Here is a 13,714-nt window from a genome sequence, read left to right as displayed (position 1 = left end):
CCTGAGGTTTCATCGAATGTTTTATTGTGTTAGAAGTTATATCACACCAAAGGAGGAACAATTACTTCCTTCAGTTCCTCTCAATTTGCAAATGAATCTTATAGGAAAATTCTGCCAATTTAAGCAAAAGTTGAAATTTTTCTAATTGCCATGGGGGCTGCAGAGAAAACACCTAAATCAGGTGATGGTGCTTTCCCACATGATGGGCACTGCAAATTGCTTGTATATGGGAGGAGGAGGGAGAAAAAAGGTTTTGGCACAGATTATAGATAAATGTGAAAGATATGCTAATACAAGGATGTTAATTATGAGCGGGGATATTTTACTCTTATGAAACTGACAAAGCTCAGACGAATTTGGGGACTATACAATTCCTTAATGACTTCTATGTGAAACATAAAATGGCCATAGAGGCAGACGCCGTTGCAGAAAGTTGATTTAGTGTTGACCCAAGCCACATCGATATATGAAGAACCAATCAAAGAGTTGAAATGTAGGCTCAGATTTCAAGTGACTTGACAGAGAAAGAAAAGCTAGTCTATATGGCATCATTTCAAAAAGGTTGAAACTAGATGTAAAAGGAAACAATGAGCAATTAAAATAAAAATGGAAGGTTAAAAGAGATTATTGATTAGATGAGGTCACATAAGCCAAGAAGTTGGCTGAATATGCCAAAATGCAACTTCCCCCCCCCAAACAATGTCATACAGCTAAAGCCAAGAGCATCTACATGACTGGAGAACAGCACAGAAATATCACCTCTCTCTCTGTAGGTTCAGTGTCTGCAGCACAAACTGCTTCACTTTGGCAAATATAGCTATTCGTTAGTGTCAGAGTTCTGGCCTGTAAATTGGATAGTGCAGTATAATCCAATGTTATCACAAGGAAAATATAAAAGTGATAGTTAAGGAAAGGGTATTGAAATATAAAGGAAACCTTGTTTCATATCTGGGATATAAAATACCAGCAGAAGGACAAGTTATTATTATAACTTGTTTAAAGGTTAGTAAACAGAAACTCATTTGTTGAGCACTGGAAAGGAAACCCACCTCCATATGGAATACCCTGGAGAATATTAATGGCAACAGTCATAGAATTAATAGATGCACCCATTCAACAGCAGAAAGGAAAGAAACAGGAGGTAAAATAAAGATTAAATAGTTTAAACATTTTGAAATATTTACATTTTAATATTTAATAGAAGTTGTTAAAACGCAGGGAATGAAGCCATTTGAAAGTCATTACTGCAGTGCTGGCTTCAGTTTTCTGAGTTTAAATGTTGATTTTCTTTTAAAATGTTTTGAGGTTTGGTACGTAAAACATGCAGTTGTGAACACAAAATGCATAACTGCACATGCAATTTCTGTTGGTTTACTTTGCAGTTCTGTGCACAGTTACTTATTTTGTATATGCAACATGTTTTTCTGAATCACAGATAGAATTTTCAAAATATAGGTCTCAGTCAGCCAATTAACTGCTAGGGAAGATGAGAGAGGAAAAATGAGAATGTAAAAAGAAAACGAATTACAGAATATGGAAAAAACTAGAACTGACTTTACAACAAAACTGTGATATAACATGAATATCAGCTTTCCTCAGAGTAGTTTCATTTATACAGCTGCAGTATCTGGCATGCTAATTTACCTGCCCAATCCTACCATTCAAGTTTACAAAATTAATGAACTGAAATGTAATGCAACTCATGGCTATACCGGATTATAATGAACCACTAATGCTACTCATTATCGTTTGAATTCTGCTAATACAGATGTGCAACATGCAAGAGAATGTTATACTAATAAGCCCACCTACTGCAGTAATGGAAAACAACCAAATAACTTCTCTAATGCTTTCTCACTCTGAGGATTCTCCATAGGGTTCATGCACCAATATAAGAAATTAATGAAAGAAGGTCAGATTCAAACCTGAATTTTGTTCTTTGGGCTGTATATTCAAGGTATAGATGTTTGAACAGTTGTACTTAAAATGCAAATCAAAACACTATATCCTTTATTTTTGGTTAGTTGAGAGTTCACATATCATCAAATAAAAAAGCAAACTAGAAAACAAAAACACCAAAAATGATACTAACATCCTCATACCAGGAAAATAAGAGGTTACTCACCTTGTGAAAAAACTGATTCTTTTAGATGTATTTTCCCCTATGGGTACACCCCTTCAGGTGTACATATGCCTCTTGAGCACTTGATTGGAGACTTTCCATTAGCAGTGTCCATTTGGCCCACACATGCGCCCTATAACTCCTCATGCTGGACACCGAAATTATATAGGGATGCATAGGCAAACTGCTCTCAGTTCCTTCTCCACCCGAACATCCCATAGAGAATTGTCCAAAGCACAGGGGAAGAAGGGTGGGTAATGGAGTACCCATCCAGGCACACATCTAAAAAAACCTGCAGTTTCTGCATGAGATGCGTAACCTCTTCTTTTTTGAGTAGTGTCCCTATGGGTGCTCCACTACATGTGGCTTCCGAGCAGTATCCGTGGGAGGAGGGAACTTCATAATTGAGTCTAGAACTGAAGATAAGTGCTTGGTACTGCAGTACTATCAGACCTGGCAGCATGGATCAATGCACAATGTTTAGAAAATGCATGTATTGATGTCCATATAGCAGCCCTACATATCTCAGATACTGCCATGTTCTTGAGTAATGCTACAAATGTTACTTGTGAACAAGTACAATGTGCTATTGCCCTTTGGGTGGATGAACACTGGCTGCATCATAACAAGTGTAATACACCCAGATATCCATCTCAGTGGTCTCTGAGCAGAGATTGCGGCCCCTTTGGAGCTATCTGCGAAGGAGATAAAAAGTTTAGGTGAACTTTCAAAATTGTTTCATTCTAAGTACAAAGCAAATGCCCTTCTAACATCCAAGATATGAAAATAGGTCTCCTGCAGACAGTTATGTGGTTCTGGAAAAAACACTGGTAGATGAATAGATTGGTTAAGAGGAAACTCTAATAGTCCCTTAGGTAAGAATTTAGGGTGCAGGCGTAAAGAGAGTTTGTTGTTGAAGAACAGTGTAAAGGGGGTGGGATCTGCCATCAAGGTTCCAAACTCCCCGACCCTGCAGGCCGATGTGATGGCTACTAAAAAGGCCATCTTAATAGATAAATGGAGCAGAGAGCAGGTTGCCATTGGTTCGAATGGAGCTCTCATTAGGTATTTTAATAGCAGGTTGGGGTCTCTAATCTGGGGAAAGAGAGTCCCCAAACACTTAATAAACCAAGATGACAATGGGTGAGCAAATATGGAGAACCCTTTACTAGGGAATGAAAGGCTGATATTGTGGCCAAATTGAACTGACAACCTTATTTCTTTAGAGCCAACAGGTAATCCAGGATGACAGAGTGGCACAGATTCAGGCAGACACCAGCGATGGAAGAATCTTTCCATTTCTGCAGGTAAATAATATGGGTTGACTCCTTTCCGCTATTCAGACCAGTAGGATCCTAATCCTGTGAACCATGGAGGAACCACAACCTAAGGCGGAGAACCTGTAAGTGGGGGTGAAGCACATGACCCGCATCCTGGGAGAGGAGATAAGGAGTGGTCAGAAGTTTGAACAGCAGTTGAACGCACAGAGGAAGCAGGTAAGGGTACCAAGCATGTACCAAGGGTACCAGCCAGATTGGCACTATAAGGATAACTTTGGTCTTGTCCTCTCTGAATTTGTTTATCTCCCTTAGCATTAGCGGTGTTGGGGGAAATGTATAAAACAGACCCTTCTTCCAAGATAGACGTTTCCCAAAGAGTGGTGTCCCAGACCCCTCCTGAGAAGAACAGAGGGCACTTCTTGTTCTTGGAGGTGGTGAAGAGATCCACTTCTGGAAGTATCCCTCTCTGAAATATACTGTGGAGAATTTGAGAGTCTAGCTTCCATTTATAGTCCTGCAAGAAGCCACTGCTGAGAATATCGGCTGTGGTGTTCCGACTACCTGAAATTTGGATCTGATGAGCTAACGCACCAGTTGTTTTTTTTTTAATGGAGATATCCTATCTCCTAGAACTGGAAGGGATCTTGAAAGGTCATCGAGTCCAGCCCCCTGCCTTCACTAGCAGGACCAAGTACTGATTTTGCCCCAGATCCCTAAGTGGCCCCCTCAAGGATTGAACTCACAACCCTGGGTTTAGCAGGCCAATGCTCAAACTGATACAGAACATGCAGGATATATCGTCTGTCATGACCCAGACTGATTTCCACTGATGAGAGGTAGGAAATGAAAGCAGACGTTCCTGACTTCCCTGAGTTCTAACAGATTGATGTGGAAACTCTTTTCCTGAGGTATCCATCTGTCCTGAGTCATGAGGTCATTGAGGTGAGCGCCCCATCCCAACAGTGATGTGTTTGTTGTCAGTTACTCATGGAGCAGAGTGACAGAAAGAAATGCCTTCACAGACACTGAGTTGATCTTTCCACCAGTCTGGGGAGTTCCTCACTCGGAGAGGAGCTGACATAGGCCTGTCCATGGAGCCTCTGTTTGTAAAATAGGTTGTTCTGAGCCAACCCAGGAAACAGCAGTTGAAGGTGTATATACCTTGCCCCCACCAGGGATTGTAAAGTAGCCTTAGAGTCCTTTAGTGTGTACAAGAATCCATCGGTGGTCGCCAGGAAAAGCTTATGACCACTGAAGGCGGGTCCTCAACAGTGTTCTAGTCTTCTTTCAAAAACCTTGAGAGTTGGAGTCATGACACCTTGCGCGTAACTACAGCGGTGGAGATGGACTTGGCAGCAGCATCCAAGGGTGCTTGAAGAGTGGCTCTGGCCAATAACTGGCTCTCTGAAATGATGGACTGGATAACCCTAAACAAACTATTGTAGAAACTGTAAACAAGATAGCTAAGGCATGCTCAAGGTGAACATGTTAAGGCTCTGTCTCACGCCGAGGTGGTTGAGAAGGGCAGTTCACCTGTGCATCCCTATATAGCCTTGGCATTCAGCACAAAGGCACAGAGCTCATGCATGGGCTGAACAGACACTGCTAACAAAATCTCTGATCAAGGGCTCAAGAGGCACATGCACACCTGAAGTGGAGCACCTACAGGGACACTATGCGAAGAATTACCAGTTACTTTAGTTAAGTTTCACAGAAAACACCTCTTAGAAACAGTCTGACTTGAGAATACCATGACTACTTACATCAGCAAGAAGATGCACAGTTGTGGAAATTAATGGTTGTTAGCTACTGCAAGGGGACTTTTCACATTGCTTTTTGGGGTGTCCTTATAAAAAATAAGCTATTTTGTTTTCATTTCTCAGCAATGATCTAATTAAAAAATCCAAATAAATATTATTAATTCAGGGGAACGGCTGGCATATTTTCAAACCAGATTTTGATAAAGTAAAGTAGGCCAACTACTGGGCCTGGACAAATTTATCATGTACTTTGAAAAATACTGAAGTTTATTATGAGTACACAAATGTTTATAATGCAGTAGTAGCAAAGTGTATCAATCTAATCTAACAACGCCTCTTCGATGCAAATGCTATATGTATATTTTAGGTTTCTTCAATACAGTACATTTGTTTTACAAAAGAGAAATCTATCTATATTAGAGCTATATATTGCCGCCCTCTATCTGAGCGCCTTCCATGTAAAATCAATAGCAAGACAAAGTCCCTAGTGGATTTCATGGAGAAATGCAGCAACACAAGCCATGGTAGAGTCTATACCAAAAAGAGGCAGCCTATTTAGGTGTTAAAGACTGTGAAAGAAAAAATAGACTAATGCAAAAATAATCTACTGGAAACAGTTAGTAAATCAGCACTCACAGGTATACAATACTCCACCATTGGGTAATTTAATTTATGGCCCTTAGCTGTACGGCCAGAAAAGAAACAGCTCTGGCAGACATCATAGTTGAAATGTTTCAGGCTCCGGTACCTGTGGAGACATTAAGCAGAGAGATTAAGTCATTTACCAGAGCTTCCTAAATGTAAGTTCTATTATTTGCTTGCTATTAAATCTCACAAGGTAAATTAGCTTACTTTCGCTCTCTCTTGTGTTCTTAAAAAAGTGGAGAGGAAGTTGCTCTTTGAAATGGTGACAGCTCATTTGACTCGGATGCTCTGCAGCAACAGCAATGCAAGGGGGACACTGAGTTTGTGAAGCTAAGCTTAGAAACCACCGTGTTTGTCTTTATATATTAAATTGTGGGAGCATGGATCATCTGCCTGATGTGGTTAAGGCACATCAGTTTCATAGCCAACAGCAGACCAGGGAGTGATGCTGCCAGCATCACATCCAACTGCCTTTGATTGCCCTAACCTGATAGATCAGGTACCCATTGTGCAGCTGGATGAACTGGAGGTGGCCTTTCTGTGTGAGATCAAGCAAGCCTTGAATCCACGATCTTCAGGACCGTAGTCAAGCGCCTACCACTGAGCCACTGCATCTCCAGAATAGTACCTGATCTAAGAAGCATGTTTCAGCATCTGCTGCAGGATGTAGCCCCATGTCTGTGTATCTGTGACACTTCGGAACAGAAAACCTTGCAGAGCATGAATTCATATGCGGGGAGTAGGGGTTGGCTCGGGAGGTATAATGTGAAAAAACAGAGTTTATAATTCTACCATTTAAATCCACTTTTAAAACTCTTTGTTGCTTTGTTTCTTTTAGTAACAACACATGTTTACAAAAAATATGCCCCAGCAACCCTTCTGCGAACATCCACAATTTACCCCCTTCCTTTGCATAGTAGAGATCTTCACCTATGTAGCAGCATAGCATAAAAACAACAGTTAGTAGAGACAGAAAAAAAGAGCAGTATCGCAGGGTTGATTTAGGATCTGTGTAAAGCCCCATGCAAGGACTGATGTGTAAACTGCACCACTCTAGAATACAGGAAGACACCTCTGACCCACAATTTCTCCCCCGCTGTCTCCTTTCTTAAGGGGATCATATTTGCTATTGACCTATACTAGCAGCGAATTGCAAAGCCCCCCTCCACCTGATACCAACTCAGCTGCACTGCCCAGAAAATGTGGCGGTGAAACTCAGGGTGCACAGCATGCACTCACTCCTGCATGCCTAGACCTAAGATCCAGGTAGCCCACATAGGAGTGTAAGGGGGTTCTTACCCTTACACCTCTGTGCAGGTGTGCAGCCTGGCTCAGATCTAGCCCCAGTTAGAGAAAGCAAATAAAAACAACCCCCCTAAAATATGTTGCATGTTTCTAAACTGCACTTGCACATATGATCTGGTATGTCTTGATTTCAGCTATCAGAACTCAGCAGACAGGGGCTGCTTATGAGTGAGCCAATTCAGGCTTGCTTTGTGTGGCTTTGGTCTAAAGAAGCCATGATGTTTTGTTGGAGGGATTTATCATTGTTTTCTTTTTTACTTCTATCTCAATTCTCGGAAGACTTCCAGCCCCACAATTTGCCAGAAGTTAAGCCTATAGCAGCAAAGGTTGCCTGATCTTTTGGCCCAGGTTCCAAGAAATTAAAGGGAGCAGTGGAGCTGGTATCTGCGCTGTTATCATTTTAGGTTAGTGACTTCCAGTAGCTAAGCAGATTTAACTAAAAATGTCAAGTTACTGTGTACCAACACGAGAGAAAAACAGAATTATCCTCTAAGAAACTTTATGCAGTAGAAACTAGAATGACTGACAGTGTGCAGTGACACCTGGGTGCTGATGCTGATCAATGATAAAAAGGTGTTATAAACAAGCTGCCTCGAGTGGCTTCTGCAATAGCTCAGAGACCTAGATGGAATGGAGAATGAAAATTTCTAGTTAAAAAAAAAAAAAATAGCTTAGCTAACTTTTCCCTGGAGTTTGTTTATTTATTTATTAATTAATTAGAGTTTTATGAGTTTATGATGGGGTTGCTTGTGGGGTAGGGCTCAACAGCACTAGAGCTCACCTTCTGGTTTACATCTTATGCTCCTGAAAGCTCATGCTTCAGGGCTTTAGCCAAACACCTACATGGGTCAGGAAGGGATTCTCCCCTTACATCCCATGTATTCTGGTGGGGAAAGGTTTTGCTCTCCTTCCTCTGAAGCATGGCTGGAGATGGAACATGGGATGGGGGTGGCCAGGGCTCTGAGGAGGCACCGAGCATCCTCTCTCTCAGATGCTTGGCTAGCTGTTTCTTGCTCACATGCTCAAGGTCTGTCTGATCACCATATGAGGGTTTGGGAAGGAATTTCCCCCCAGGTCAGATTGGCAGGGACCTTGGGGATTTTTTTGCCTTCTTCTGCAGTGTGAGTGTGCAGGTCACTTGCCAAGATTATCTGGGTGCATTGCACTTAATCATTCCCCTGCCATTGCAAGGGGCTCAGGCATTGGTGCACCTCAGTGCCTCCTATTCTCTTTCGGCGGCACATTACAGCCTAGTCTCCTTTGGCCTGTAATACTTACGTCTAATTTCAGTTGCTGGGTTTAGTGCGCAGGTGGTGTTGGTGGCCTGTGATATACAGGAGTCAGACTAGGAGATCTGGTGGTTCCTTCTGGCCTTAAACTCTATGACTCTGACTCCGCTCCCATGCGTTTGTCCAGGTCTTTGGGAGGGAGGGGCTCTTGCCCCTCTAAGGGAGTCTGAGCTACCTCCCTCATATGAGGTGTGATATGGGGCCTTGCTTTGCACCGCTGGGGGTGTCTGGAACACCTAACACAATGACTGCCCCGGAATGTGTACAAATAATGCCCACTGGCTACCACCAGATTCAGGTGAACAGAGGGAAGGTGGCGTAGGCAACCTTTGCTTTTTTATTATTAGCGTTAGAATGGACTCCTATGGGGAGCGTGAAGGGGCTGTAAAAGAAGGTGAATGTCTCGTACATTTCAGAAACTGTCAGGTTGGCAGAATAAAGGTATGTGTGGTAATGGGGCATACTGGGGCACTGCTGAAAGGGGGCGAATGGCATTTCCTGGTTTTCAGGCATTTGAATTTTGCTCAACTCAACGTTCACCAAGTGACCTTAATGCTGCATTAATGTAGTTTTTTTTTTTTTTGCCTTTGAACAGTATATACCTTTGTTACAACTAACAGCTCAGAAAGACTAAAAGGCACTTGCCCTCAGCAAGACCAATGAAGTTCAATAAATTTAGGGTTAATAGGCCAAGCCAGGGATTTTTTCAGAAAGTCAACAACAAGAAATTTTAAAAGAACACCTCCTTATGCATCCTGGCCACAAAATTTAAAAGCTTCTATTCTGATTTTTTCCAAACTTCCTAAGGGAAAAAATAAAGGTATGCTGGGATGAGATGTGATGTGAAACTTATGAGGAATTGGTTTCTATTTTGAGAAAGTTGTGGGGTGGTGCTGAAAACTGGGCTCATAAAGGGAATTTCAAACTTCAACTATTGAGCCACTACCTCATTTCAATCATTTCGATCTCAGAGTAGTGTAAGTATACTCATAGTATATATATCTATAGTATAGTATAGTCATAGTATAACTTTTCCTAAAGCTGGACAGTTCTAAAACATGTCAGATTTGAATCTGCAACTGAGTGATTGCTTTAGTCACCTTACAGAGATTTTAATCCTGCTTGTTTTGGCAATATTGAATGGAGACAAAAACCTACGTGTTTTTTGTTTTGTGATGCATAAGAATGTTTGTGTGTATAATTTATAGATTTACTTTTAAGGTACACTGATGCAGCTGTTTATACGATTTATGCAGGGCCTCACATAAAAGATGGCCAGTTAAATCACTCTTTGCCATGATGTTATATAAACCTCTGGCTGTGTTGCATAAAAATAGCTATTTTCCTGCCATCTTCCTGCTCTCAGATTGTCTGTCTTTCTTTTCCATCTCTGTGTTTTTTCTGTGCTTTTCCCATAGAGGGAGTTGAGTAAGATTCCTGCGTTTGGGCCCTTTATTGTTGCCCTTAAAAGGATAGAGGGAGGGGCAAAAAGAGGAGATTCTTTATAGTTCAAATGAGCACAAGAATCACCTGTCCCACTAGACCTACTCTCAGAATGGGCTGAATTGTCTTAAAGGGGACATGAGGGAGAGTTGTAAGAGGCAGAACCTGCCTTCTGTAGCTCTTAAATGTCACAGGTTACCTTCATGCGCACAGCAAGGTTAAGAGGAAGTGATATGAAGATCCTAAACTTTGCTCTGCTCTAGTATGCTTTTATATGGGATCAGCATATATGTATTCATTAATTAGTTGTAACAGAGGTTTCAAGTGTGGTCACCAGCCTATCCAAATCATATTTTTGGGACTAAGTTGGAGAATGTTCACTGTCTTTTTCTTTTAAAATTTCCCAGGCTTCTTTTGGACAGACGTGGGAAGAGAGACCCAAGTTAGATTGTGTTTAGTACTTTTGGAGAGAGATTGTGCAGAAGACTCATCATAGCAATGTATTAATGCTAGAGCCAAAACGAAGCGAGACTGCAGCTTTAGGGTATTTTAATATTGTCTAGTGTCCATTACTTTGGCATGATTTGCTGGAGAGCATAATGCCAGACTCGGTGTAAAGTATAAACATGAATAAATATATATATAAAACTTTCCTGCTGCCCAGTTCTATTTCTGATGTCTACAGAGCACATAAGCTTATTTATACTTCATTCACTGCCTATTTGCCTCCACTGATGCAAAGACACCTCTGTGATAGCATTTCTGGTACACCGGTCAATCACAGAGCCCTTTAGAGTCTATCAGCACCATTTGCAGAAGGTAGGGGAAAAAACTAGCTCTGGGGACACAGCAATGAAATCTAGATTCTGAGCAGCTGAGGAGAGCAAGAGGAACTCAATAGCCAGAAGGGAGGGCAGTGGCAAAACAAAGAAGGACAAGTAAATTGGCCAGAAGATATGATCTATTATATTATTAAGAAAAACCCATATCTAGTCCCTACCAAATTCACGGTCCATTATGGTAAATTTCACGGCCATAGGATTTGAAAATTGATAAATTTCACGTTTTCAGATGCTTAAATATGAAATTTCACGGTGTTGTAACCATGGGGGTCCCAACCCAAAAGGAGATGGGGGGAGGGGGTGTCACAAACCTGTTGTAGGGGGGTCATGAGATTGCCACCCTCACTTCTGTGCTACCTTCAGACCTGGACAGAGTGGGGATGATGGGATGCAGAGCTATCGGTAGCCAGGAGAGATGCTCTTTCCCTGCAGGGCTGCTCTTGGGTAAGTCCTGTCCTGCCCCAGCCCTGTCCAGACTAGCAGCTAGGAGCCCCTTTCCTGGGGCGCTCCCAGCAGCACAGGGAAGATCAGATCCAACTCCACACACCTCCTCCAGCTGCAGGAAACTCTGGGGCTGCTTCCCAGTCCCAGAGCGTCCTGCAGCAGGTGGAGGCACCCGGAGGTAGGTCTAGTCTCCCCCACCTTCCCGAGCAGCTGTGCAGGGGGATGTCCCTCCCCAGCCCAGCCAGAGCTAGGAGCTCCCTTTGCTGGGGTGCTCTTAGGAACAAGCGGACATCGGATTTCTTGGGGAAGGGCTTATTTCACGGTCCTTTCATGGCCATGAAATTGGTAGGGCTCTATCCATAAAACTCTGTACCAATTCCACTCTTCTTACCTAAAGCCAACAATTGGACATTCCTTGCAGATGTTGCACTTGGCCTGGTGTTTTGCTGTTTCTGCAGCTGCCACTCGGTGCAGAACTGGTAGCCATACCATAGACTGCGGCTCCAAACGCATCCAGTCTATAAACTGATTTACGCTAATTTCCGGCTTATTGTGATTCTGGTGAAGGAAAAACCAAAACATAACAATAAACACAAGATTTTTTCCCCCCATCACTCTATTTTAAAACCAAAAATCAACCCAGCTGTAGGCACTGCACAAAAAAACCAACAATATAATTATAAATATGAGATGTAAGACACAGTCTTCCTTAAATTTCAAGCAAAGACAAACTAATAAGGTGAGCCTGTAAAAAAGGAGGAAGAAAGCCGAGAAGGTAATAAATACGAAGCTACCAGTAATCCATGCTAAAAATTATCTTTGGGTATGTCTACACTACAAAATTAGGTTGATTTAATAGAAGTCGATTTTTTAGAAATCGATTTGATACAGTCGATTGTGTGTATCCCCACTAAGCGCATTAAGTCGGTGGTGTGCGTCCACAGTACCGAGGCAAGCGTTGACTTTCAGAGTGTTGCACTGTGGTAGCTATCCCACAGTTTCCGCAGTCTCCGCTGCCCATTACAATTCTGGATTGAGCTCCCAATGCCTGATGGGGCAAAAACATTGCCACGGGTGGTTCTGGGTACATGTCGTCAGGCCCCCCTCCCTCTGTGAAAGCAACGGCAAAAAATCGTTTCTTGCCTTTTTTCCTGGGTTACCCGTGCAGACGACATACCATGGCAAGCATGGAGCCCACTCAGCTCACTGTCACCGTATGTCTCCTGGGTGCTGCTGGCAGACGCGGTACTGCAGTGCTAGACAGCAGCATCCCCTTGTCTTGCTGTCGGCAGACGGTGCAATACAACTGCTAACCGCCATTGTCGTCCCGTGGGTACTCCTGGCCGGCCTTGGTGAGGTCGGTCGGGGGTGCCTGGACAAAAATGGGAATGACTCCAGGTCATTCTCTTCTTTAAGTTTTGTCTAATGGAGATTCAGTCCTGCCTGGAATATCATGCCAGCTGGAGGCTTCTGCCTTCCGCGGTCGCACCTACCCCTTGCTCCCAGGGCTCATGAAGCCTGGACAGTAATAAGGAGCAGTTCAACTATAGCCTGAGCAAGTGCATAACGGTGGTAGAATGTGCCTTTGGATGTTTAAAAGCTCGCTGGCGCAGTTTACTGTCTCGGTTAGACCTCAGCTAAACCAATATTCCCATCATTATTACCGCTTGCTGTGTGCTCCACAATATCTGAGAAAGTAAGGGGGAGACGTTGAGGCAAATTGCCTGGCCACTGATTACGCGCAGCCAGACACCAGGGCAGTTAGAAGAGCGCAGCAGGGCGCGCTGTGCATCAGAGAAGCTTTGAAAACCAGTTTCATGACTGGCCAGGCTACGGTGTGAAAGTTCTGTTTGTTTCTCCTTGATGAAAACCCGCCTCCTTGGTTCACTCTACTTCCCTGTAAGCCAACCGCCCTCCTCTCCCCTCCCCACTTTGCTCTCCGCTTGCAGAGGCAATACAGTCATTGTTGTTTCAAATTCATGAATTCTTTATTAATTCATCACACAAATGGGGAGATAACTGCCAAGGTAGCCCGGGAGGGGTGGGGGAGGAGGGAAGCACAGGGGTGGGGTAGTTGTAGGGGCACCCCCTAGAATGGCATGCAGCTCATCATAGAAGCAGCATGTCTGGGGTTCTGATCCGGAGCGGCCGTTTGCCTCTCTGGTAGGCTTGCCTGAGCTCCTTAAGTTTCATGCGGCACTGCTGCGAGTCCCTGTTATAACCTCTGTCCTTCATGCCCTTGGAGATTTTTTCAAATATTCCGGCATTTCGTCTTTTGGAACGGAGTTCGTATAGCACGGATTTGTCTCCTCATACAGCGATCAGATGCAGTACCTCCCGTTCGGTCCATGCTGGAGCTCTTTTGCGATTCTCGGACTCCATGGTCACCTCTGCTGATGAGCTCTGCATGGTCACCTGTGCTGATCAGCTCGCCACGCTGGCCAAACAGGAAATGAAATTCAAAAGTTCGCAGGGCTTTTCCTGTCTACCTGGCCAGTGCATCTGAGTTGAGAGTGCTGTCCAGAGCGGTCACAATTGAGCACTCTGGGATAGCTCCCGGAGGCCAATGCTGTCGAATTGCATC

At 43.3% G+C, this 13,714-nt stretch overlaps 1 protein-coding gene across 1 annotated transcript in view; it reads right to left on the bottom strand.

Moving 5' to 3' along the window:
* UTRN (utrophin) overlaps positions 1 to 13,714 on the bottom strand; it is a 534,032-nt gene that overhangs the window by 61,990 nt on the left and 458,328 nt on the right. Inside the window, exons 65-66 of the mRNA XM_065401441.1 lie at positions 11,522 to 11,688; positions 5,799 to 5,910 (exon numbers count right to left, since the gene is read on the bottom strand). Of these exons, the coding sequence (XP_065257513.1) occupies positions 5,799 to 5,910; positions 11,522 to 11,688 (279 nt within the window). The remainder of the gene's footprint in view (positions 1 to 5,798; positions 5,911 to 11,521; positions 11,689 to 13,714) is intronic.

This window comes from Emys orbicularis, chromosome 3, assembly GCF_028017835.1.
Source record: "Emys orbicularis isolate rEmyOrb1 chromosome 3, rEmyOrb1.hap1, whole genome shotgun sequence".
Taxonomy (NCBI): Eukaryota; Metazoa; Chordata; order Testudines; family Emydidae; genus Emys; species Emys orbicularis.
This window is presented reverse-complemented; position numbering and strand designations above follow the sequence as displayed.